The following is a 26,234-nucleotide window of genomic DNA, read 5'->3' on the forward strand; positions in this document are numbered from 1 at the left end:
ATCTTTTCAAATATGAATGTTGAAAAAAATATTTAGCAGTGTTACAGGGCCTTTAGGTATTCTGAATTGATGTGTTTTAAAATGCAAAACTGACTTCATAATCAGCATTAGAAAAGACCAATTCGATGACAATCTTCAACGTTTCTTAAGTTCATGACTATCTTTACTAAAAAGGAACTCAGCCAGTTTTGTAAACAAGTTGTTACCAAAATGTAAACAAAAAACGTTTTGACGAATCTGCCTGGTGATTACAAAATGTTTACTGTTTTGTGTTATCTTTTGCTATTACGAATGATAGTGAATTTTCCATTAGCATGTAGTTTTTCAAATGTCATTATTTAGAATTTAAATGTGGCTTTGAACTAGAGTGTTTTCAATTCTGCAAGAATATGACTTTAGATGGGGACGACCGGGTCGGTGAAATTCAGCAACAAACTCCGCTTAGGGAGAACTTGGTAGGTGGTTGTACTTAAGTTTACGTTAATAAATTGGACGATTTATGCCCAGTAAATTTAATGCCTATTTTGTTTAGCACTGCTAGACTTTTGCTTACCAAGTAAAAGCGTGTTACTGCATTACTGACTAAAGCAGTTCGGCTGGCGATATAATTGTTTTAGGCCTAACCGAAATCCGTGGTATTACTACGGTCTTCCATGGGGCCGATATTGGTTCGATTCCTGGTGGTATCAAACAAGTAATTTTTCTGATTGGTAAACGTTGGCCAGTGAAATAGTACAGAGGGTCCTCTTGGAGTACTCTGGTTTTACCGGCGGTGCATTCCGTTACAGAATCTCATTTGATAGTTTCCCTCATCTCTTGCATCTCATGTCCTCACTGTCGAAGAGGTGTTGAATCTGAATAAATAATTTATAACTAATAGCATTAACCATAACTTGGTATGGCTGGTGCGCTCTGATTGGCTGTACTACAACTTGGAGTTGTGACAACATAAGGTGCTCAGGTAATATTCTTATAGTGTGGCTTTTCTGCTAAGTAATAATACAATTTAGAAAATTCTTTTCAAGCACTTACACACGTTCCTGTATTTACCCAGAAAACCGCGTTTCAAGAGCGCCTCAAGAGTAAAAGTCTAAAAGAGACAGTGAGTAAAACAACCCTTGAGCCACATCGAGTATACGAACATGACACTTGGTGCTGGCAAATATCCACCAAAACTTCATACTTGCACAGTGTTCATGCTAAAAACCTTTGCCCAGTAGGATCTCTTGAATTTTGCACAAGTTTTTGATAACATACGATTCCTCGTCACAGCTCGGTCTCTAGGCCGAAGTAGTGAACAGCGTCTGTGGCCCTCATCACTGTTCTATGCTTTGCTTAGGATGGCACCTGGCTATTGAGATCTCCTGAACCCACAAAAAAATTGCGCAATTAATTGAAGTAAAAATTATTTGAAATAAAATGAGTGTGTTTGATGGGCCCATGCCACCCGACACGTCCTGACGAACTGCCGCAGGTAAACACGGCGGTGGCGTTCCTGCGCAACCCCGCGGTGCAGAGGAGTCCTCACAGCCGCCAGCACGCCTTCCTCAAGGGCAAGGGTCTGTCGGACCAGGAGGTGGCGGCCGCCTTCCAGCGCTCGCAGCGGGACGCCTTCCAGGCCCAGGCGCAGGTGCTGCCTCGCTCCCCCCTCCCGCGTCCTCTCGGCACGCTGTTTGTGGCTTGTTTCATTGCGGGTGAAACATGCAAGTCAGGTTCCTATTATAACCACTCATGTAGGGTAAAATTCTGTACAAAGAAATCTTGAGGGGGTTAAAAAATTTAAGTTTATTGTCCAGGGCACGGATGGGGAACAAGTGGTGGCACGCGACAAAATAATTCGGTCATGCAATTATTAAAGAATCAACTTACTCAATCCAAAACTTGTATCCACGTACTTGATGTCATGTGACCCTTGTATCGGTGTCAGAACGGTATCGGTGAGCGCACACTTCATTTGTTTTCATTCGTACGTTGTCAAACTGCAATTTGGATTTCAACGTTTTAAATCGTATCCCTTGGCGTGGCTAGTTTGAAAAAAAAAAAAAAAGTGCATGCAAGATGAGTGTCAAACTTTCACTTTTTGTGAACTGAGAAACATGGCATGATTAATCAGGCGATAAAGCAGTGTGTGTTACGTGTTCTGGAACAGTGGTGTGTAGAACATTGTCTGTAAAACGACAATATGAAACAAATCACAAATCTCTTTGTCAAAAAAGTGAATCAGAGCAAAAGGAATTTATTGCATATGCATTGAAAGAGAGGAATAGACAGTTGACGTCTATGATTAAATATTTTAGTAAGGATTGTCATACATGTGCTTTATGTTTCTCGGCTGCAGATATCATTCCCCAGCATGGTAAACCTTTTAATGAGGGAAAATTTTTGAAAGAAGCTTGATTAGCACTGGTACATTTACCAATAAAGGTTTGCCATCCCTGATCGAGGGAACATTTTCATAAAGGTGTGCGGAACAAGTGAAGAATTATCTGAACTTATTAGCAAGGAAAATTTTCAATGAAAAGTAAATAAAATTATGTCTCTTGTATATCGGTTTTAGCAAGAGTACACCACCCAGAAGAACAGGCATTGTATTACTGTCACATTTTCGTTTAGAACAAAATACCAACGTACTTACTTGCCAAGATCTGCATATCTTACCAAATCATTCACATTACAGTTTATTTTCATGTTAATCATTATTCATGTCTTCCCTATTTAGATATCAATTCATCCTTAACAACCCTATTAGAATATTATTGTTTCATTATTAAAAATTACTAGTTTTTGGAAATATTGAAATATATGCATTGATACTCTTACCTGTATTGTTAGTAGTAGCTTTACTCATAATATTTTTACCCATTAAACCAAACTATTTTTTGTTACCTGCAACCTAGGATATAAGGAATCAGATGTTTAAAAATGCAAGTGTAAACCTGTTCCAGCAGCTGCCAGCCTCCCTGTCGCCGGTCGCACTGCCTGCGCTCTCGCCGTGGTCCAGGTTCAGGGACGTGGGCAACACAGCCGCCCTGCTGGCGGGCCTAGTGTACGCGGTCTACGTGCTGTACAAGGTACTGGCCCCGTAGCCCAGCGTCGTCGCCAGCTGCAGCGGAGAGCGCCGGGCGACACCGGGGCCCCTTGTTCCAGCGCTACGTGGAGCACCGCCTGTTCTCGACGGAGCCGCGCAAGAGCAGCGCCCGGCTGCTGGACGAGCTGAGGACGGAGCTGCTGGGGGCCGTGGAGGGGCTGCGCAGCGAGCTGGTACGTGTCGGCACGGAGCTGGCCGGCGTGCAGCAGCAGTCCGACGACCTGAGGAGCCTGCGCAGCGAGGTGGCCTCGCTCAAGGCCCTGTTGCTCAGCAGGTGAGCACACCTCGCCTCGCTCATGACGTCGCTACAGGAGCCAGGTGGCCTCGCTCAAGGCCTTGCTGCTCAGCAGGTGAGCACACCTCGCCTCGCTCATGACGTCGCTACAGAAGCGAGTGGCCCCGCTCAAGGCCTTGTTGCTCAGCAGGTGAGCACATCTTGCCTCGCTCATGACGTCGCTACAGGAGCGAGTGGCCCCGCTCAAGGCCTTGTTGCTCAGCAGGTGAGCACACCTCGCCTCGCTCATGACGTCGCTACAGGAGCCAGGTGGACTCGCTCAAGGCCCTGTTGCTCAGCAGGTGAGCACACCTCGCCTCGCTCATGACGTCGCTACAGGAGCCAGGTGGCCTCGCTCAAGGCCTTGCTGCTCAGCAGGTGAGCACACCTCGCCTCGCTCATGAAGTCGCTACAGGAGCCAGGTGGACTCGCTCAAGGCCCTGTTGCTCAGCAGGTGAGCACACCTCGCCTCGCTCATGACGTCGCTACAGGAGCCAGGTGGACTCGCTCAAGGCCTTGTTGCTCAGCAGGTGAGCACACCTCGCCTCGCTCATGACGTCGCTACAGGAGCGAGTGGCCCCGCTCAAGGCCTTGTTGCTCAGCAGGTGAGCACACCTCGCCTCGCTCATGACGTCGCTACAGGAGCCAGGTGGACTCGCTCAAGGCCTTGTTGCTCAGCAGGTGAGCACACTTCGCCTCGCTCATGACGTCGCTACAGGAGCCAGGTGGACTCGCTCAAGGCCCTGTTGCTCAGCAGGTGAGCACACCTTGCCTCGCTCATGACGTCGCTACAGGAGCCAGGTGGACTCGCTCAAGGCCCTGTTGCTCAGCAGGTGAGCACACCTCGCCTCGCTCATAACGTCGCTACAGGAGCGAGGTGGCCTCGCTCAAGGCCTTGTTGCTCAGCAGGTGAGCACACCTCGCCTCGCTCATGACGTCGCTACAGGAGCCAGGTGGCCTCGCTCAAGGCCCTGTTGCTCAGCAGGTGAGCACACCTCACCTCGCTCATGACGTCGCTACAGGAGCCAGGTGGACTCGCTCAAGGCCCTGTTGCTCAGCAGGTGAGCACACCTCGCCTCGCTCATGACGTCGCTACAGGAGCCAGGTGGCCTCGCTCAAGGCCCTGTTGCTCAGCAGGTGAGCACACCTCGCCTCGCTCATGACGTCGCTACAGGAGCCAGGTGGACTCGCTCAAGGCCCTGTTGCTCAGCAGGTGAGCACACCTCGCCTCGCTCATGATGTCGCTACAGGAGCCAGGTGGCGGCGCTCAAGGCCCTGTTGCTCAGCAGGTGAGCACACCTTGCCTCGCTCATGACGTCGCTACAGGAGCCAGGTGGACTCGCTCAAGGCCCTGTTGCTCAGCAGGTGAGCATACCTCTCCTCGCTCATGACGTTGCTACAGGAGCCAGGTGGCCTCGCTCAAGGCCCTGTTGCTCAGCAGGTGAGCACACCTCGCCTCGCTCATGACGTCGCTACAGGAGCCAGGTGGCCTCGCTCAAGGCCCTGTTGCTCAGCAGGTGAGCACACCTCGCCTCGCTCATGACGTCGCTACAGGAGCCAGGTGGACTCGCTCAAGGCCTTGTTGCTCAGCAGGTGAGCACACCTCGCCTCGCTCATGACGTCGCTACAGGAGCCAGGTGGACTCGCTCAAGGCCCTGTTGCTCAGCAGGTGAGCACACCTTGCCTCGCTCATGACGTCGCTACAGGAGCCAGGTTGACTCGCTCAAGGCCCTGTTGCTCAGCAGGTGAGCATACCTCTCCTCGCTCATGACGTTGCTACAGGAGCCAGGTGGCCTCGCTCAAGGCCCTGTTGCTCAGCAGGTGAGCACACCTCGCCTCGCTCATGACGTCGCTACAGGAGCGAGGTGGCCTCGCTCAAGGCCTTGTTGCTCAGCAGGTGAGCACACCTCGCCTCGCTCATGACGTCGCTACAGGAGCCAGGTGGCCTCGCTCAAGGCCCTGTTGCTCAGCAGGTGAGCACACCTCACCTCGCTCATGACGTCGCTACAGGAGCCAGGTGGACTCGCTCAAGGCCCTGTTGCTCAGCAGGTGAGCACACCTCGCCTCGCTCATGACGTCGCTACAGGAGCCAGGTGGCCTCGCTCAAGGCCCTGTTGCTCAGCAGGTGAGCACACCTCGCCTCGCTCATGACGTCGCTACAGGAGCCAGGTGGACTCGCTCAAGGCCCTGTTGCTCAGCAGGTGAGCACACCTCGCCTCGCTCATGACGTCGCTACAGGAGCCAGGTGGCCTCGCTCAAGGCCCTGTTGCTCAGCAGGTGAGCACACCTTGCCTCGCTCATGACGTCGCTATAGGAGCCAGGTGGACTCGCTCAAGGCCCTGTTGCTCAGCAGGTGAGCATACCTCTCCTCGCTCATGACGTTGCTACAGGAGCCAGGTGGCCTCGCTCAAGGCCCTGTTGCTCAGCAGGTGAGCACACCTCGCCTCGCTCATGACGTCGCTACAGGAGCCAGGTGGCCTCGCTCAAGGCCCTGTTGCTCAGCAGGTGAGCACACCTCGCCTCGCTCATGACGTCGCTACAGGAGCCAGGTGGACTCGCTCAAGGCCTTGTTGCTCAGCAGGTGAGCACACCTCGCCTCGCTCATGACGTCGCTACAGGAGCCAGGTGGCCTCGCTCAAGGCCCTGTTGCTCAGCAGGTGAGCACACCTTGCCTCGCTCATGACGTCGCTACAGGAGCCAGGTGGACTCGCTCAAGGCCCTGTTGCTCAGCAGGTGAGCATACCTCGCCTCGCTCATGACGTTGCTACAGGAGCGAGGTGGACTCGCTCAAGGCCCTGTTGCTCAGCAGGTGAGCACACCTTGCCTCGCTCATGACGTCGCTACAGAAGCCAGGTGGACTCGCTCAAGGCCCTGTTGCTCAGCAGGTGAGCACACCTTGCCTCGCTCATGACGTCGCTACAGGAGCCAGGTGGACTCGCTCAAGGCCCTGTTGCTCAGCAGGTGAGCATACCTCGCCTCGCTCATGACGTCGCTACAGGAGCCAGGTGGCCTCGCTCAAGGCCCTGTTGCTCAGCAGGTGAGCACACCTTGCCTCGCTCATGACGTCGCTACAGGAGCCAGGTGGACTCGCTCAAGGCCCTGTTGCTCAGCAGGTGAGCACACCTCGCCTCGCTCATGACGTCGCTACAGGAGCCAGGTGGACTCGCTCAAGGCCCTGTTGCTCAGCAGGTGAGCACACCTCGCCTCGCTCATGACGTCGCTACAGGAGCCAGGTGGCCTCGCTCAAGGCCTTGCTGCTCAGCAGGTGAGCACACCTCGCCTCGCTCATGACGTTGCTACAGGAGCCAGGTGGACTCGCTCAAGGCCCTGTTGCTCAGCAGGTGAGCACACCTCGCCTCGCTCATGACGTCGCTACAGGAGCGAGTGGCCCCGCTCAAGGCCTTGTTGCTCAGCAGGTGAGCACACCTCGCCTCGCTCATGACGTCGCTACAGGAGCCAGGTGGCCTCGCTCAAGGCCCTGTTGCTCAGCAGGTGAGCACACCTCGCCTCGCTCATGACGTCGCTACAGGAGCCAGGTGGCCTCGCTCAAGGCCCTGTTGCTCAGCAGGTGAGCACACCTCGCCTCGCTCATGACGTCGCTACAGGAGCCAGGTGGCCTCGCTCAAGGCCCTGTTGCTCAGCAGGTGAGCACACCTCGCCTCGCTCATGACGTCGCTACAGGAGCCAGGTGGCCTCGCTCAAGGCCCTGTTGCTCAGCAGGTGAGCACACCTTGCCTTGCTCATGACGTCGCTACAGGAGCCAGGTGGCCTCGCTCAAGGCCTTGTTGCTCAGCAGGTGAGCACACCTCGCCTCGCTCATGACGTCGCTACAGGAGCCAGGTGGCCTCGCTCAAGGCCTTGTTGCTCAGCAGGTGAGCATACCTCGCCTCGCTCATGACGTTGCTACAGGAGCCAGGTGGACTCGCTCAAGGCCCTGTTGCTCAGCAGGTGAGCACACCTCGCCTCGCTCATGACGTCGCTACAGGAGCGAGTGGCCCCGCTCAAGGCCTTGTTGCTCAGCAGGTGAGCACACCTCGCCTCGCTCATGACGTCGCTACAGGAGCCAGGTGGCCTCGCTCAAGGCCCTGTTGCTCAGCAGGTGAGCACACCTCGCCTCGCTCATGACGTTGCTACAGGAGCCAGGTGGACTCGCTCAAGGCCCTGTTGCTCAGCAGGTGAGCACACCTCGCCTCGCTCATGACGTTGCTACAGGAGCCAGGTGGCCTCGCTCAAGGCCCTGTTGCTCAGCAGGTGAGCACACCTCGCCTCGCTCATGACGTCGCTACAGGAGCCAGGTGGCCTCGCTCAAGGCCCTGTTGCTCAGCAGGTGAGCACACCTCGCCTTGCTCATGACGTCGCTACAGGAGCCAGGTGGCCTCGCTCAAGGCCCTGTTGCTCAGCAGGTGAGCACACCTCGCCTCGCTCATGACGTCGCTACAGGAGCCAGGTGGCCTCGCTCAAGGCCCTGTTGCTCAGCAGGTGAGCACACCTCGCCTCGCTCATGACGTCGCTACAGGAGCCAGGTGGCCTCGCTCAAGGCCCTGTTGCTCAGCAGGTGAGCACACCTTGCCTTGCTCATGACGTCGCTACAGGAGCCAGGTGGCCTCGCTCAAGGCCTTGTTGCTCAGCAGGTGAGCACACCTCGCCTCGCTCATGACGTCGCTACAGGAGCCAGGTGGCCTCGCTCAAGGCCTTGTTGCTCAGCAGGTGAGCATACCTCGCCTCGCTCATGACGTTGCTACAGGAGCCAGGTGGACTCGCTCAAGGCCCTGTTGCTCAGCAGGTGAGCACACCTCGCCTCGCTCATGACGTCGCTACAGGAGCGAGTGGCCCCGCTCAAGGCCTTGTTGCTCAGCAGGTGAGCACACCTCGCCTCGCTCATGACGTCGCTACAGGAGCCAGGTGGCCTCGCTCAAGGCCCTGTTGCTCAGCAGGTGAGCACACCTCGCCTCGCTCATGACGTTGCTACAGGAGCCAGGTGGACTCGCTCAAGGCCCTGTTGCTCAGCAGGTGAGCACACCTCGCCTCGCTCATGACGTTGCTACAGGAGCCAGGTGGCCTCGCTCAAGGCCCTGTTGCTCAGCAGGTGAGCACACCTCGCCTCGCTCATGACGTCGCTACAGGAGCCAGGTGGCCTCGCTCAAGGCCCTGTTGCTCAGCAGGTGAGCACACCTCGCCTTGCTCATGACGTCGCTACAGGAGCCAGGTGGACTCGCTCAAGGCCTTGCTGCTCAGCAGGTGAGCACACCTCGCCTCGCTCATGACGTCGCTACAGGAGCCAGGTGGCCTCGCTCAAGGCCCTGTTGCTCAGCAGGTGAGCACACCTCGCCTCGCTCATGACGTCGCTACAGGAGCCAGGTGGCCTCGCTCAAGGCCCTGTTGCTCAGCAGGTGAGCACACCTCGCCTCGCTCATGACGTCGCTACAGGAGCCAGGTGGCCTCGCTCAAGGCCCTGTTGCTCAGCAGGTGAGCACACCTCGCCTCGCTCATGACGTCGCTACAGGAGCCAGGTGGCCTCGCTCAAGGCCCTGTTGCTCAGCAGGTGAGCACACCTCGCCTCGCTCATGACGTCGCTACAGGAGCCAGGTGGCCTCGCTCAAGGCCCTGTTGCTCAGCAGGTGAGCACACCTCGCCTCGCTCATGACGTCGCTACAGGAGCCAGGTGGCCTCGCTCAAGGCCCTGTTGCTCAGCAGGTGAGCACACCTTGCCTCGCTCATGACGTCGCTACAGGAGCCAGGTGGCTTCGCTCAAGGCCTTGTTGCTCAGCAGGTGAGCACACCTCGCCTCGCTCATGACGTCGCTACAGGAGCCAGGTGGCCTCGCTCAAGGCCTTGTTGCTCAGCAGGTGAGCATACCTCGCCTCGCTCATGACTTTGCTACAGGAGCCAGGTGGACTTGCTCAAGGCCCTGTTGCTCAGCAGGTGAGCACACCTCGCCTCGCTCATGACGTCGCTACAGGAGCGAGTGGCCCCGCTCAAGGCCTTGTTGCTCAGCAGGTGAGCACACCTCGCCTCGCTCATGACGTCGCTACAGGAGCCAGGTGGCATCGCTCAAGGCCCTGTTGCTCAGCAGGTGAGCACACCTCGCCTCGCTCATGACGTTGCTACAGGAGCCAGGTGGACTCGCTCAAGGCCCTGTTGCTCAGCAGGTGAGCACACCTCGCCTCGCTCATGACGTTGCTACAGGAGCCAGGTGGCCTCGCTCAAGGCCCTGTTGCTCAGCAGGTGAGCACACCTCGCCTCGCTCATGACGTCGCTACAGGAGCCAGGTGGCCTCGCTCAAGGCCCTGTTGCTCAGCAGGTGAGCACACCTCGCCTCGCTCATGACGTCGCTACAGGAGCCAGGTGGACTCGCTCAAGGCCTTGTTGCTCAGCAGGTGAGCATACCTCGCCTCGCTCATGACGTCGCTACAGGAGCCAGGTGGCCTCGCTCAAGGCCTTGTTGCTCAGCAGGTGAGCACACCTCGCCTCGCTCATGACGTCGCTACAGGAGCCAGGTGGCCTCGCTCAAGGCCCTGTTGCTCAGCAGGTGAGCACACCTCGCCTTGCTCATGACGTCGCTACAGGAGCCAGGTGGACTCGCTCAAGGCCTTGCTGCTCAGCAGGTGAGCACACCTCGCCTCGCTCATGACGTCGCTACAGGAGCCAGGTGGCCTCGCTCAAGGCCCTGTTGCTCAGCAGGTGAGCACACCTCGCCTCGCTCATGACGTCGCTACAGGAGCCAGGTGGCCTCGCTCAAGGCCCTGTTGCTCAGCAGGTGAGCACACCTCGCCTCGCTCATGACGTCGCTACAGGAGCCAGGTGGCCTCGCTCAAGGCCCTGTTGCTCAGCAGGTGAGCACACCTCGCCTCGCTCATGACGTCGCTACAGGAGCCAGGTGGCCTCGCTCAAGGCCCTGTTGCTCAGCAGGTGAGCACACCTCGCCTCGCTCATGACGTCGCTACAGGAGCCAGGTGGCCTCGCTCAAGGCCCTGTTGCTCAGCAGGTGAGCACACCTTGCCTTGCTCATGACGTCGCTACAGGAGCCAGGTGGCCTCGCTCAAGGCCTTGTTGCTCAGCAGGTGAGCACACCTCGCCTCGCTCATGACGTCGCTACAGGAGCCAGGTGGCCTCGCTCAAGGCCTTGTTGCTCAGCAGGTGAGCATACCTCGCCTTGCTCATGACGTTGCTACAGGATCCAGGTGGACTCGCTCAAGGCCCTGTTGCTCAGCAGGTGAGCACACCTCGCCTCGCTCATGACGTCGCTACAGGAGCGAGTGGCCCCGCTCAAGGCCTTGTTGCTCAGCAGGTGAGCACACCTCGCCTCGCTCATGACGTCGCTACAGGAGCCAGGTGGCCTCGCTCAAGGCCCTGTTGCTCAGCAGGTGAGCACACCTCGCCTCGCTCATGACGTTGCTACAGGAGCCAGGTGGACTCGCTCAAGGCCCTGTTGCTCAGCAGGTGAGCACACCTCGCCTCGCTCATGACGTTGCTACAGGAGCCAGGTGGCCTCGCTCAAGGCCCTGTTGCTCAGCAGGTGAGCACACCTCGCCTCGCTCATGACGTCGCTACAGGAGCCAGGTGGCCTCGCTCAAGGCCCTGTTGCTCAGCAGGTGAGCACACCTCGCCTTGCTCATGACGTCGCTACAGGAGCCAGGTGGACTCGCTCAAGGCCTTGCTGCTCAGCAGGTGAGCACACCTCGCCTCGCTCATGACGTCGCTACAGGAGCCAGGTGGCCTCGCTCAAGGCCCAATTGCTCAGCAGATGAGCACACCTCGCCTCGCTCATGACGTCGCTACAGGAGCCAGGTGGCCTCGCTCAAGGCCTTGTTGCTCAGCAGGTGAGCATACCTCGCCTCGCTCATGACTTTGCTACAGGAGCCAGGTGGACTTGCTCAAGGCCCTGTTGCTCAGCAGGTGAGCACACCTCGCCTCGCTCATGACGTCGCTACAGGAGCGAGTGGCCCCGCTCAAGGCCTTGTTGCTCAGCAGGTGAGCACACCTCGCCTCGCTCATGACGTCGCTACAGGAGCCAGGTGGCATCGCTCAAGGCCCTGTTGCTCAGCAGGTGAGCACACCTCGCCTCGCTCATGACGTTGCTACAGGAGCCAGGTGGACTCGCTCAAGGCCCTGTTGCTCAGCAGGTGAGCACACCTCGCCTCGCTCATGACGTTGCTACAGGAGCCAGGTGGCCTCGCTCAAGGCCCTGTTGCTCAGCAGGTGAGCACACCTCGCCTCGCTCATGACGTCGCTACAGGAGCCAGGTGGCCTCGCTCAAGGCCCTGTTGCTCAGCAGGTGAGCACACCTCGCCTCGCTCATGACGTCGCTACAGGAGCCAGGTGGACTCGCTCAAGGCCTTGTTGCTCAGCAGGTGAGCATACCTCGCCTCGCTCATGACGTCGCTACAGGAGCCAGGTGGCCTCGCTCAAGGCCTTGTTGCTCAGCAGGTGAGCACACCTCGCCTCGCTCATGACGTCGCTACAGGAGCCAGGTGGCCTCGCTCAAGGCCCTGTTGCTCAGCAGGTGAGCACACCTCGCCTTGCTCATGACGTCGCTACAGGAGCCAGGTGGACTCGCTCAAGGCCTTGCTGCTCAGCAGGTGAGCACACCTCGCCTCGCTCATGACGTCGCTACAGGAGCCAGGTGGCCTCGCTTAAGGCCCTGTTGCTCAGCAGGTGAGCACACCTCGCCTCGCTCATGACGTCGCTACAGGAGCCAGGTGGCCTCGCTCAAGGCCCTGTTGCTCAGCAGGTGAGCACACCTCGCCTCGCTCATGACGTCGCTACAGGAGCCAGGTGGCCTCGCTCAAGGCCCTGTTGCTCAGCAGGTGAGCACACCTCGCCTCGCTCATGACGTCGCTACAGGAGCCAGGTGGCCTCGCTCAAGGCCCTGTTGCTCAGCAGGTGAGCACACCTCGCCTTGCTCATGACGTCGCTACAGGAGCCAGGTGGACTCGCTCAAGGCCTTGCTGCTCAGCAGGTGAGCACACCTCGCCTCGCTCATGACGTCGCTACAGGAGCCAGGTGGCCTCGCTCAAGGCCCTGTTGCTCAGCAGGTGAGCACACCTCGCCTCGCTCATGACGTCGCTACAGGAGCCAGGTGGCCTCGCTCAAGGCCTTGTTGCTCAGCAGGTGAGCACACCTCGCCTCGCTCATGACGTCGCTACAGGAGCCAGGTGGCCTCGCTCAAGGCCCTGTTGCTCAGCAGGTGAGCACACCTCGCCTCGCTCATGACGTCGCTACAGGAGCCAGGTGGACTCGCTCAAGGCCTTGTTGCTCAGCAGGTGAGCACACCTCGCCTCGCTCATGACGTCGCTACAGGAGCCAGGTGGCCTCGCTCAAGGCCTTGTTGCTCAGCAGGTGAGCACACCTCGCCTCGCTCATGACGTCGCTACAGGAGCCAGGTGGCCTCGCTCAAGGCCTTGTTGCTCAGCAGGTGAGCACACCTCGCCTCGCTCATGACGTCGCTACAGGAGCCAGGTGGCCTCGCTCAAGGCCCTGTTGCTCAGCAGGTGAGCACACCTCGTCTCGCTCATGACGTCGCTACAGGAGCCAGGTGGACTCGCTCAAGGCCTTGTTGCTCAGCAGGTGAGCACACCTTGCCTCGCTCATGACGTCGCTACAGGAGCCAGGTGGCCTCGCTCAAGGCCCTGTTGCTCAGCAGGTGAGCACACCTCGCCTCGCTCATGACGTCGCTACAGAAGCCAGGTGGACTCGCTCAAGGCCCTGTTGCTCGGCAGGTGAGCACACCTTGCCTCGCTCATGACGTCGCTACAGGAGCCAGGTGGACTCGCTCAAGGCCCTGTTGCTCAGCAGGTGAGCATACCTCGCCTCGCTCATGACGTCGCTACAGGAGCCAGGTGGCCTCGCTCAAGGCCCTGTTGCTCAGCAGGTGAGCACACCTTGCCTCGCTCATGACGTCGCTACAGGAGCCAGGTGGACTCGCTCAAGGCCCTGTTGCTCAGCAGGTGAGCACACCTCGCCTCGCTCATGACGTCGCTACAGGAGCCAGGTGGACTCGCTCAAGGCCCTGTTGCTCAGCAGGTGAGCACACCTCGCCTCGCTCATGACGTCGCTACAGGAGCCAGGTGGCCTCGCTCAAGGCCTTGCTGCTCAGCAGGTGAGCACACCTCGCCTCGCTCATGACGTTGCTACAGGAGCCAGGTGGACTCGCTCAAGGCCCTGTTGCTCAGCAGGTGAGCACACCTCGCCTCGCTCATGACGTCGCTACAGGAGCGAGTGGCCCCGCTCAAGGCCTTGTTGCTCAGCAGGTGAGCACACCTCGCCTCGCTCATGACGTCGCTACAGGAGCCAGGTGGCCTCGCTCAAGGCCCTGTTGCTCAGCAGGTGAGCACACCTCGCCTCGCTCATGACGTCGCTACAGGAGCCAGGTGGCCTCGCTCAAGGCCCTGTTGCTCAGCAGGTGAGCACACCTCGCCTCGCTCATGACGTCGCTACAGGAGCCAGGTGGCCTCGCTCAAGGCCCTGTTGCTCAGCAGGTGAGCACACCTCGCCTCGCTCATGACGTCGCTACAGGAGCCAGGTGGCCTCGCTCAAGGCCCTGTTGCTCAGCAGGTGAGCACACCTTGCCTTGCTCATGACGTCGCTACAGGAGCCAGGTGGCCTCGCTCAAGGCCTTGTTGCTCAGCAGGTGAGCACACCTCGCCTCGCTCATGACGTCGCTACAGGAGCCAGGTGGCCTCGCTCAAGGCCTTGTTGCTCAGCAGGTGAGCATACCTCGCCTCGCTCATGACGTTGCTACAGGAGCCAGGTGGACTCGCTCAAGGCCCTGTTGCTCAGCAGGTGAGCACACCTCGCCTCGCTCATGACGTCGCTACAGGAGCGAGTGGCCCCGCTCAAGGCCTTGTTGCTCAGCAGGTGAGCACACCTCGCCTCGCTCATGACGTCGCTACAGGAGCCAGGTGGCCTCGCTCAAGGCCCTGTTGCTCAGCAGGTGAGCACACCTCGCCTCGCTCATGACGTTGCTACAGGAGCCAGGTGGACTCGCTCAAGGCCCTGTTGCTCAGCAGGTGAGCACACCTCGCCTTGCTCATGACGTCGCTACAGGAGCCAGGTGGACTCGCTCAAGGCCTTGCTGCTCAGCAGGTGAGCACACCTCGCCTCGCTCATGACGTCGCTACAGGAGCCAGGTGGCCTCGCTCAAGGCCCTGTTGCTCAGCAGGTGAGCACACCTCGCCTCGCTCATGACGTCGCTACAGGAGCCAGGTGGCCTCGCTCAAGGCCCTGTTGCTCAGCAGGTGAGCACACCTCGCCTCGCTCATGACGTCGCTACAGGAGCCAGGTGGCCTCGCTCAAGGCCCTGTTGCTCAGCAGGTGAGCACACCTCGCCTCGCTCATGACGTCGCTACAGGAGCCAGGTGGCCTCGCTCAAGGCCCTGTTGCTCAGCAGGTGAGCACACCTCGCCTCGCTCATGACGTCGCTACAGGAGCCAGGTGGCCTCGCTCAAGGCCCTGTTGCTCAGCAGGTGAGCACACCTCGCCTCGCTCATGACGTCGCTACAGGAGCCAGGTGGCCTCGCTCAAGGCCCTGTTGCTCAGCAGGTGAGCACACCTTGCCTCGCTCATGACGTCGCTACAGGAGCCAGGTGGCTTCGCTCAAGGCCTTGTTGCTCAGCAGGTGAGCACACCTCGCCTCGCTCATGACGTCGCTACAGGAGCCAGGTGGCCTCGCTCAAGGCCTTGTTGCTCAGCAGGTGAGCATACCTCGCCTCGCTCATGACTTTGCTACAGGAGCCAGGTGGACTTGCTCAAGGCCCTGTTGCTCAGCAGGTGAGCACACCTCGCCTCGCTCATGACGTCGCTACAGGAGCGAGTGGCCCCGCTCAAGGCCTTGTTGCTCAGCAGGTGAGCACACCTCGCCTCGCTCATGACGTCGCTACAGGAGCCAGGTGGCATCGCTCAAGGCCCTGTTGCTCAGCAGGTGATCACACCTCGCCTCGCTCATGACGTTGCTACAGGAGCCAGGTGGACTCGCTCAAGGCCCTGTTGCTCAGCAGGTGAGCACACCTCACCTCGCTCATGACGTTGCTACAGGAGCCAGGTGGCCTCGCTCAAGGCCCTGTTGCTCAGCAGGTGAGCACACCTCGCCTCGCTCATGACGTCGCTACAGGAGCCAGGTGGCCTCGCTCAAGGCCCTGTTGCTCAGCAGGTGAGCACACCTCGCCTCGCTCATGACGTCGCTACAGGAGCCAGGTGGACTCGCTCAAGGCCTTGTTGCTCAGCAGGTGAGCATACCTCGCCTCGCTCATGACGTCGCTACAGGAGCCAGGTGGCCTCGCTCAAGGCCTTGTTGCTCAGCAGGTGAGCACACCTCGCCTCGCTCATGACGTCGCTACAGGAGCCAGGTGGCCTCGCTCAAGGCCCTGTTGCTCAGCAGGTGAGCACACCTCGCCTTGCTCATGACGTCGCTACAGGAGCCAGGTGGACTCGCTCAAGGCCTTGCTGCTCAGCAGGTGAGCACACCTCGCCTCGCTCATGACGTCGCTACAGGAGCCAGGTGGCCTCGCTCAAGGCCCTGTTGCTCAGCAGGTGAGCACACCTCGCCTCGCTCATGACGTCGCTACAGGAGCCAGGTGGCCTCGCTCAAGGCCCTGTTGCTCAGCAGGTGAGCACACCTCGCCTCGCTCATGACGTCGCTACAGGAGCCAGGTGGCCTCGCTCAAGGCCCTGTTGCTCAGCAGGTGAGCACACCTCGCCTCGCTCATGACGTCGCTACAGGAGCCAGGTGGCCTCGCTCAAGGCCCTGTTGCTCAGCAGGTGAGCACACCTCGCCTCGCTCATGACGTCGCTACAGGAGCCAGGTGGCCTCGCTCAAGGCCCTGTTGCTCAGCAGGTGAGCACACCTTGCCTTGCTCATGACGTCGCTACAGGAGCCAGGTGGCCTCGCTCAAGGCCTTGTTGCTCAGCAGGTGAGCACACCTCGCCTCGCTCATGACGTCGCTACAGGAGCCAGGTGGCCTCGCTCAAGGCCTTGTTGCTCAGCAGGTGAGCATACCTCGCCTTGCTCATGACGTTGCTACAGGAGCCAGGTGGACTCGCTCAAGGCCCTGTTGCTCAGCAGGTGAGCACACCTCGCCTCGCTCATGACGTCGCTACAGGAGCGAGTGGCCCCGCTCAAGGCCTTGTTGCTCAGCAGGTGAGCACACCTCGCCTCGCTCATGACGTCGCTACAGGAGCCAGGTGGCCTCGCTCAAGGCCCTGTTGCTCAGCAGGTGAGCACACCTCGCCTCGCTCATGACGTTGCTACAGGAGCCAGGTGGACTCGCTCAAGGCCCTGTTGCTCAGCAGGTGAGCACACCTCGCCTCGCTCATGACGTTGCTACAGGAGCCAGGTGGCCTCGCTCAAGGCCCTGTTGCTCAGCAGGTGAGCACACCTCGCCTCGCTCATGACGTCGCTACAGGAGCCAGGTGGCCTCGCTCAAGGCCCTGTTGCTCAGCAGGTGAGCACACCTCGCCTTGCTCATGACGTCGCTACAGGAGCCAGGTGGACTCGCTCAAGGCCTTGCTGCTCAGCAGGTGAGCACACCTCGCCTCGCTCATGACGTCGCTACAGGAGCCAGGTGGCCTCGCTCAAGGCCCAATTGCTCAGCAGATGAGCACACCTCGCCTCGCTCATGACGTCGCTACAGGAGCCAGGTGGCCTCGCTCAAGGCCTTGTTGCTCAGCAGGTGAGCATACCTCGCCTCGCTCATGACTTTGCTACAGGAGCCAGGTGGACTTGCTCAAGGCCCTGTTGCTCAGCAGGTGAGCACACCTCGCCTCGCTCATGACGTCGCTACAGGAGCGAGTGGCCCCGCTCAAGGCCTTGTTGCTCAGCAGGTGAGCACACCTCGCCTCGCTCATGACTTTGCTACAGGAGCCAGGTGGACTTGCTCAAGGCCCTGTTGCTCAGCAGGTGAGCACACCTCGCCTCGCTCATGACGTTGCTACAGGAGCCAGGTGGCCTCGCTCAAGGCCCTGTTGCTCAGCAGGTGAGCACACCTCGCCTCGCTCATGACGTCGCTACAGGAGCCAGGTGGCCTCGCTCAAGGCCCTGTTGCTCAGCAGGTGAGCACACCTCGCCTCGCTCATGACGTCGCTACAGGAGCCAGGTGGACTCGCTCAAGGCCTTGTTGCTCAGCAGGTGAGCATACCTCGCCTCGCTCATGACGTCGCTACAGGAGCCAGGTGGCCTCGCTCAAGGCCTTGTTGCTCAGCAGGTGAGCACACCTCGCCTCGCTCATGACGTCGCTACAGGAGCCAGGTGGCCTCGCTCAAGGCCCTGTTGCTCAGCAGGTGAGCACACCTCGCCTTGCTCATGACGTCGCTACAGGAGCCAGGTGGACTCGCTCAAGGCCTTGCTGCTCAGCAGGTGAGCACACCTCGCCTCGCTCATGACGTCGCTACAGGAGCCAGGTGGCCTCGCTCAAGGCCCTGTTGCTCAGCAGGTGAGCACACCTCGCCTCGCTCATGACGTCGCTACAGGAGCCAGGTGGCCTCGCTCAAGGCCCTGTTGCTCAGCAGGTGAGCACACCTCGCCTCGCTCATGACGTCGCTACAGGAGCCAGGTGGCCTCGCTCAAGGCCCTGTTGCTCAGCAGGTGAGCACACCTCGCCTCGCTCATGACGTCGCTACAGGAGCCAGGTGGCCTCGCTCAAGGCCCTGTTGCTCAGCAGGTGAGCACACCTCGCCTCGCTCATGACGTCGCTACAGGAGCCAGGTGGCCTCGCTCAAGGCCCTGTTGCTCAGCAGGTGAGCACACCTTGCCTTGCTCATGACGTCGCTACAGGAGCCAGGTGGCCTCGCTCAAGGCCTTGTTGCTCAGCAGGTGAGCACACCTCGCCTCGCTCATGACGTCGCTACAGGAGCCAGGTGGCCTCGCTCAAGGCCTTGTTGCTCAGCAGGTGAGCATACCTCGCCTTGCTCATGACGTTGCTACAGGAGCCAGGTGGACTCGCTCAAGGCCCTGTTGCTCAGCAGGTGAGCACACCTCGCCTCGCTCATGACGTCGCTACAGGAGCGAGTGGCCCCGCTCAAGGCCTTGTTGCTCAGCAGGTGAGCACACCTCGCCTCGCTCATGACGTCGCTACAGGAGCCAGGTGGCCTCGCTCAAGGCCCTGTTGCTCAGCAGGTGAGCACACCTCGCCTCGCTCATGACGTTGCTACAGGAGCCAGGTGGACTCGCTCAAGGCCCTGTTGCTCAGCAGGTGAGCACACCTCGCCTCGCTCATGACGTTGCTACAGGAGCCAGGTGGCCTCGCTCAAGGCCCTGTTGCTCAGCAGGTGAGCACACCTTGCCTCGCTCATGACGTCGCTACAGGAGCCAGGTGGCCTCGCTCAAGGCCCTGTTGCTCAGCAGGTGAGCACACCTCGCCTCGCTCATGACGTCGCTACAGGAGCCAGGTGGCCTCGCTCAAGGCCCTGTTGCTCAGCAGGTGAGCACACCTGGCCTTGCTCATGACGTCGCTACAGGAGCCAGGTGGACTCGCTCAAGGCCTTGCTGCTCAGCAGGTGAGCACACCTCGCCTCGCTCATGACGTCGCTACAGGAGCCAGGTGGCCTCGCTCAAGGCCCAATTGCTCAGCAGATGAGCACACCTCGCCTCGCTCATGACGTCGCTACAGGAGCCAGGTGGCCTCGCTCAAGGCCTTGTTGCTCAGCAGGTGAGCATACCTCGCCTCGCTCATGACTTTGCTACAGGAGCCAGGTGGACTTGCTCAAGGCCCTGTTGCTCAGCAGGTGAGCACACCTCGCCTCGCTCATGACGTCGCTACAGGAGCGAGTGGCCCCGCTCAAGGCCTTGTTGCTCATCAGGTGAGCACACCTCGCCTCGCTCATGACGTCGCTACAGGAGCCAGGTGGCATCGCTCAAGGCCCTGTTGCTCAGCAGGTGAGCACACCTCGCCTCGCTCATGACGTTGCTACAGGAGCCAGGTGGACTCGCTCAAGGCCCTGTTGCTCAGCAGGTGAGCACACCTCGCCTCGCTCATGACGTTGCTACAGGAGCCAGGTGGCCTCGCTCAAGGCCCTGTTGCTCAGCAGGTGAGCACACCTCGCCTCGCTCATGACGTCGCTACAGGAGCCAGGTGGCCTCGCTCAAGGCCCTGTTGCTCAGCAGGTGAGCACACCTCGCCTCGCTCATGACGTCGCTACAGGAGCCAGGTGGACTCGCTCAAGGCCTTGTTGCTCAGCAGGTGAGCATACCTCGCCTCGCTCATGACGTCGCTACAGGAGCCAGGTGGCCTCGCTCAAGGCCTTGTTGCTCAGCAGGTGAGCACACCTCGCCTCGCTCATGACGTCGCTACAGGAGCCAGGTGGCCTCGCTCAAGGCCCTGTTGCTCAGCAGGTGAGCACACCTCGCCTTGCTCATGACGTCGCTACAGGAGCCAGGTGGACTCGCTCAAGGCCTTGCTGCTCAGCAGGTGAGCACACCTCGCCTCGCTCATGACGTCGCTACAGGAGCCAGGTGGCCTCGCTCAAGGCCCTGTTGCTCAGCAGGTGAGCACACCTCGCCTCGCTCATGACGTCGCTACAGGAGCCAGGTGGCCTCGCTCAAGGCCCTGTTGCTCAGCAGGTGAGCACACCTCGCCTCGCTCATGACGTCGCTACAGGAGCCAGGTGGCCTCGCTCAAGGCCCTGTTGCTCAGCAGGTGAGCACACCTCGCCTCGCTCATGACGTCGCTACAGGAGCCAGGTGGCCTCGCTCAAGGCCCTGTTGCTCAGCAGGTGAGCACACCTCGCCTTGCTCATGACGTCGCTACAGGAGCCAGGTGGACTCGCTCAAGGCCTTGCTGCTCAGCAGGTGAGCACACCTCGCCTCGCTCATGACGTCGCTACAGGAGCCAGGTGGCCTCGCTCAAGGCCCTGTTGCTCAGCAGGTGAGCACACCTCGCCTCGCTCATGACGTCGCTACAGGAGCCAGGTGGCCTCGCTCAAGGCCTTGTTGCTCAGCAGGTGAGCACACCTCGCCTCGCTCATGACGTCGCTACAGGAGCCAGGTGGCCTCGCTCAAGGCCCTGTTGCTCAGCAGGTGAGCACACCTCGCCTCGCTCATGACGTCGCTACAGGAGCCAGGTGGACTCGCTCAAGGCCTTGTTGCTCAGCAGGTGAGCACACCTCGCCTCGCTCATGACGTCGCTACAGGAGCCAGGTGGCCTCGCTCAAGGCCTTGTTGCTCAGCAGGTGAGCACACCTCGCCTCGCTCATGACGTCGCTACAGGAGCCAGGTGGCCTCGCTCAAGGCCTTGTTGCTCAGCAGGTGAGCACACCTCGCCTCGCTCATGACGTCGCTACAGGAGCCAGGTGGCCTCGCTCAAGGCCCTGTTGCTCAGCAGGTGAGCACACCTCGTCTCGCTCATGACGTCGCTACAGGAGCCAGGTGGACTCGCTCAAGGCCTTGTTGCTCAGCAGGTGAGCACACCTTGCCTCGCTCATGACGTCGCTACAGGAGCCAGGTGGCCTCGCTCAAGGCCCTGTTGCTCAGCAGGTGAGCACACCTCGCCTCGCTCATGACGTCACTACAGGAGCGAGGTGGCCTCGCTCAAGGCCTTGCTGCTCAGCAGGTGAGCAAAAATTGCTGTTGTCAGGATTTAACGCCACACAATATTCCACAACAGGAATATGGTCAACAAACAAGGAAAAAACAAAGAAAAATGGACTAACAGAACGAAAAAACCCCCACAAAAGATGAGCGCACAAAAATTCCGAACCCAAAAAAATTCAACACAACAGTTGAAACGAGACAAAAAACACAGCTAAACAAATAGACAAAACAAACACAATAGTTTTCTTCAAACAAATAAATTGATGAAGTGTGACTGCAAACACAGTATAATAATCTTTTATGGGAATGATATTTAAAATTATACTGTGTAATTTAGATTTTTAGTACAAGTACTCGCTGATTGTACTATATTGGTGAGGAGCTGAACTTATTTTAACTTATTTGGGTACATTACAAGGAAGAATATAAAATTGTGGCTTTATTTTTTTAATCTGTTGCCTATTTACTTAGTACCTAGTGTTGTTGTTTTTTTTTTTTTTTTTTAGTTACTAAAACAGATGATTGCATCTACATTTTTTTTGGAAAGGAGATGTTCTTAGTAGTCTTTTTCTGGTAAAACAATTTTTATTTTCAAAATAGCTTGGAAAGGCTCAGATGTTTGTAGTTCACATAAGAACTGTCCTTGCTACAGCTCGAGCTTCGACGTGGCAGACTCTGCCTCAGTACTGGGTTATACTTGCCAACTTGTAGGGTTGTACAGCTACGTATGTTATTTTACTGGTTTTATGACATTCAGATATTAAAATGGCTTCAGAATTATTAATATCAAAGTCAGATGATAAGGTAATACTTTTGTGTCATCTGTTTCCTCTTTGTCACAGTCAGCACTAGAAGCCTTTTAGAGATATGCTTGTATTTTAATATCTGATAAATGTGTTCTGCTCTTTTGGTCTGAGATATGAATATTGGACACAGTGCCAAGTGGCATAAAAATCATGTCTAAACTTCAAAACACATCAGCGTTAGCAAATTGTGGCAAAGAAAATATGATAATTTAGTTTTATTGTGATTAACATTAATGTGGATAGTGCAGTCATTTGAATTATTTTTTACTGGATTGGGAATCTTTAATGTTGGTGGGTTTTCTCAGGGTGTTGAACATTTCTTCCTCCAGATATTCAGCCTTTGCTCCATCCTGTGACAATTCTTAGACTGACAAAGATGGACAGTCTGTCTGCGAAAAAAATATGAAAATTAAAAATGCCAGCTACCTCACATACTTAAAATACGTGTTTATTAGTCGCGTGACTTCCTACTTGCTGTGTGTTCAAAGTACTTGGTTTTACATCAAAATCATTTATTTATTTTTATATATCTATCTATCAACATTTGTTACATGCCTACCTACAGCTTAAGGCCTTGAATGGTAGGCACGATACAACTAAATGAAATACATAACTTACAAAGCCAGAACTATACTAAAGACAAACCAATTGACAAAAAAAAAAAACACACCAAAACAAGGAAATGAACAAAAATAAACAATTTCAGCTATAGATAACAAAAGATTGAACATGAAAACTTATTAATTAAGCAGCATAGTTTATACAACATAACATTATTATTTCACCAAAAAATTGTTAGTTTAAAATTGAGATAGCAAGATATTTTATATTTATTTTATTATCAATTAGAGTGATTTGAGGTAGTTCTGTGTTAAATGTCATTTGTGTTGCTTAATGTTTCATAATAAAGGTTTCTGATGACTGTTGAACAGCTGTATTGTCAAGTAGATAGTACAGGTAATGTTATTAATGTAGCAGTTATGTACAAATGCAGGATATAGTAACTCTCTTCTTAAAGATAATTAAAGATCCTAGAAGGGAGTGAACATCTGGGATAACTAGCAGTTGGACGTCTCCCCGCCTGTGTGGCTGAGTGGCTGTGGAGCTGAGTGGCTGTGGAGCTGAGTGGCTGTGGAGCTCCAGCGAGGTGTGGCTGAGTGGCTGTGGAGCCCCAGCGAGGTGTGGCTGAGTGGCCGTGGCGCTCCAGCGAGGTGTGGCTGTGGAGCTGAGTGGCTAGGTGTGGCTGAGTGGCCGTGGAGCTCCAGCGAGGTGTGGCTGAGTGGCTAGGTGGCTGTGGCGCTCCAGCGATGAGTGGCTGAGTGGCTGTGGAGCTCCAGCGAGGAGTGGCTGTGGAGCTCCAGCGAGGAGTGGCTGAGTGGCCGTGGAGCTCCAGCGAGGTGTGGCTGAGTGGCCGTGGAGCTCCAGCGAGGTGTGGCTGAGTGGCTAGGTGGCTGTGGCGCTCCAGCGAGGAGTGGCTGAGTGGCTGTGGAGCTCCAGCGAGGAGTGGCTGAGTGGCCGTGGAGCTCCAGTGAGGAGTGGCTAAGTGGCCGTGGAGCTCCAGCGAGGTGTGACTGAGTGGCCGTGGAGCTCCAGCGAGGAGTGGCTGAGTGGCTGTGGAGCTCCAGCGAGGTGTGGCTGAGTGGCTGTGGAGCTGTGAGGCTGAGTGGCCGTGGAGCTCCAGCGAGGTGTGGCTGAGTGGCTGTGGAGCTCCAGCGAGGTGTGGCTGAGTGGCTGTGGAGCTGTGAGGCTGAGTGGCCGTGGAGCTCCAGCGAGGAGTGGCTGAGTGGCCGTGGAGCTCCAGCGAGGTGTGGTTGTGTGACCGTGGAGCTCCAGCGAGGTGTGACTGAGTGGCCGTGGAGCTCCAGCGAGGAGTGGCTGAGTGGCCGTGGAGCTCCAGCGAGGTGTGGTTGTGTGACCGTGGAGCTCCAGCGAGGTGTGACTGAGTGGCCGTGGAGCTCCAGCGAGGAGTGGCTGAGTGGCTGTGGAGCTCCAGCGAGGTGTGGCTGAGTGGCTGTGGAGCTGTGAGGCTGAGTGGCCGTGGAGCTCCAGCGAGGTGTGGCTGAGTGGCTGTGGAGCTGTGAGGCTGAGTGGCCGTGGAGCTCCAGCGAGGTGTGGCTGAGTGGCCGTGGAGCTCCAGCGAGGTGTGGCTGAGTGGCTGTGGAGCTGTGAGGCTGAGTGGCCGTGGAGCTCCAGCGAGGTGTGGCTGAGTGGCTGTGGAGCTGTGAGGCTGAGTGGCCGTGGAGCTCCAGCGAGGTGTGGCTGAGTGGCTAGGTGGCTGTGGCGCTCCAGCGAGGAGTGGCTGAGTGGCCGTGGAGCTCCAGCGAGGTGTGGTTGTGTGACCGTGGAGCTCCAGCGAGGTGAGGCTGAGTGGCCGTGGAGCTCCAGCGAGGTGTGGCTGAGTGGCCGTGGAGCTCCAGCGAGGTGTGGCTGAGTGGCTGTGGAGCTCCAGCGAGGTGAGGCTGAGTGGCTGTGGAGCTCCAGCGAGGTGTGGCTGAGTGGCTGTGGAGCTGTGAGGCTGAGTGGCCGTGGAGCTCCAGCGAGGTGTGGCTGAGTGGCCGTGGAGCTCCAGCGAGGTGTGGTTGTGTGACCGTGGAGCTCCAGCGAGGTGAGGCTGAGTGGCCGTGGAGCTCCAGCGAGGTGTGGCTGAGTGGCCGTGGAGCTCCAGCGAGGTGTGGCTGAGTGGCCGTGGAGCTCCAGCGAGGTGTGGCCTGCAGGAACCAGTTCCCGGCGGTGAGCTCCGCCCCCTCCATCCCCGCCTGGCAGCTGCAGGAGCGCGATGAGAAGGCCAGCGGCGAGAGCGGCTCGGGCTCCAGCGAGCCGGAGCTCGTCACCAAGAATGACAGCAGCGACAGCAGCGTGGACTTGCTGCGGGACTGAGCTGTGCCAGCGGTGTATTTATATCATTGATATTCCTGGTGAGGCACATTATTTTTATACTCGTGAGACAACCTGTGTTCAAGAATACCTAAATGGCAAATTAAATATTTAAAAAAAACTGGTGAAAAAAAATCTCAGACTTGTCATTGAGTCATTACATCATCAACTGCTTCCAGCCTGTGGCCGGGTCAGCAAAGTAAAATGAGTCTTTTTCTTCCTCTGTCCCTCCACCGTTCCTCATCCTTCACTTTATTCCATATTTCTCCTCTCTTCTGCATCCCTTTAACTATCTGCTCTTCCTACCTCTTCCTTGGACTTATTTTCCATGTACTTCAACTCCATCTTTTTTCTAAGCAGCCTTTCTGTTCCCATTCCCAGGACATGGCCATGTTTCTTCCGTGGTCTCATTCCAGTTCTGCATCCTGCTCTTGTGCACACTCCTCATAGACTTCATGCTTATTGCTCTGATGGATAAGGTACTACATGTATTCCTCACGAGAAAGCTCTCGGCCCAACGAATACTTGAGTGCCTAATGCATCCGTATGAGTGTATGGAAAAATAATGCTATTGAGTATGTAGTTAAGTATAGCATTTACAATCAAAGTATACCTTTAATTTTTTTTTCATAATTCCAAAATGAACTCAATTTTAAATTGTGTTTGAGGTGTACAGAGATCACAACATTAAATTGTTAAAATTTGTTTTGGTAAAGTAATTACATAACTAATTTTACATTATATAATTTGGTGTGTGATTTTTTGTTGAATAAACTTAGACATTTCTTTATAGTTGCATTTATAGTTGGATTGTCATATTTATAAACCATTAATTACATTTTATAATTGCACAGAACAGAAAATTGCATTTAAAAAAACTGTTCACATTAAAACTTGTTTAAGATGTTCCCACACAATATGATTTCCCACCAGATATGGTTAAATGTTTTGGTCCTGTCATTTTATCCACGAGATGTACGTTTTTTTTTTTTTACCATGTAAGAAGTTGCCCAAAAAACTTTGTTTCCTGTTTAAAATCATGTTTTTTAAGGTTGAGATGCAGTATTTGTTAGGCTGTATTATGTAATTAACAAAAATATGAAATTGTACAATGTATAAATTCTCTTTCAAATATGTTTTCAGACATTATAACTTTTATCCACAAAGCAAGGAAGATAAAGTCGCAACTCGATGCTGTAACTAACACTCTTATTTTATTTGGAAATCTGGAAACGGCTGAATTTATAAACAACTCAATAGTCTAAAAGTAGTTAACTTTTCGCAAGTAAATGTTGGGAACATTGATTATTTTTGTGGTGGTTTGTTGCTGAGAATACATAGTACTGTAATAGTAACCATATTATGTTAAAGTTTTTTATTTTTTATTTTGAGGTACAGTACCCTATGACATCTTGTGTTTCAAAAATAAAAAAAAACAGCATAGTCAAAGTATGAGTGCTACCACACTGCTATGAACTGTGCGAGCCAGCAATTGTACCTGACAAGTTTTCACAAACCAGGTAAAGGTAACATACAGTAGAACCCCGATTTTGCGAACACGGATTTAACGAAAACAGCGATTTAACGTAAAGGTTTTCAGGAACCATTAAAAAAACACCAATTTATTAAAATAATAATATCGATTTCCTAAAAATGAAAGTAAATAGTAAT

General features: G+C 56.5%; 1 protein-coding gene across 2 annotated transcripts; it reads left to right on the plus strand.

Moving 5' to 3' along the window:
- LOC134538896 (peroxisomal membrane protein PEX14) lies at positions 1 to 24,698 on the plus strand. Of its 2 annotated transcripts, none has more exons than XM_063380502.1 (5): positions 1 to 455; positions 1,475 to 1,630; positions 2,949 to 3,071; positions 3,148 to 3,362; positions 24,404 to 24,698. In XM_063380502.1, the coding sequence occupies exons 1-5, from the start codon at positions 390 to 392 to the stop codon at positions 24,564 to 24,566; spliced, it is 723 nt and encodes a 240-aa protein (XP_063236572.1). In that variant the 5' UTR covers positions 1 to 389; the 3' UTR covers positions 24,567 to 24,698. The 2 variants fall into 2 exon arrangements, with proteins under 2 accessions (XP_063236572.1, XP_063236571.1); XM_063380501.1 differs by having other exon boundaries at positions 20 to 455; positions 2,946 to 3,071.
- The last annotated feature ends 1,536 nt before the right edge of the window (positions 24,699 to 26,234 follow it).

Source organism: Bacillus rossius, chromosome 14 (assembly GCF_032445375.1).
Source record: "Bacillus rossius redtenbacheri isolate Brsri chromosome 14, Brsri_v3, whole genome shotgun sequence".
Lineage (NCBI taxonomy): Eukaryota > Metazoa > Arthropoda > Insecta > Phasmatodea > Bacillidae > Bacillus > Bacillus rossius.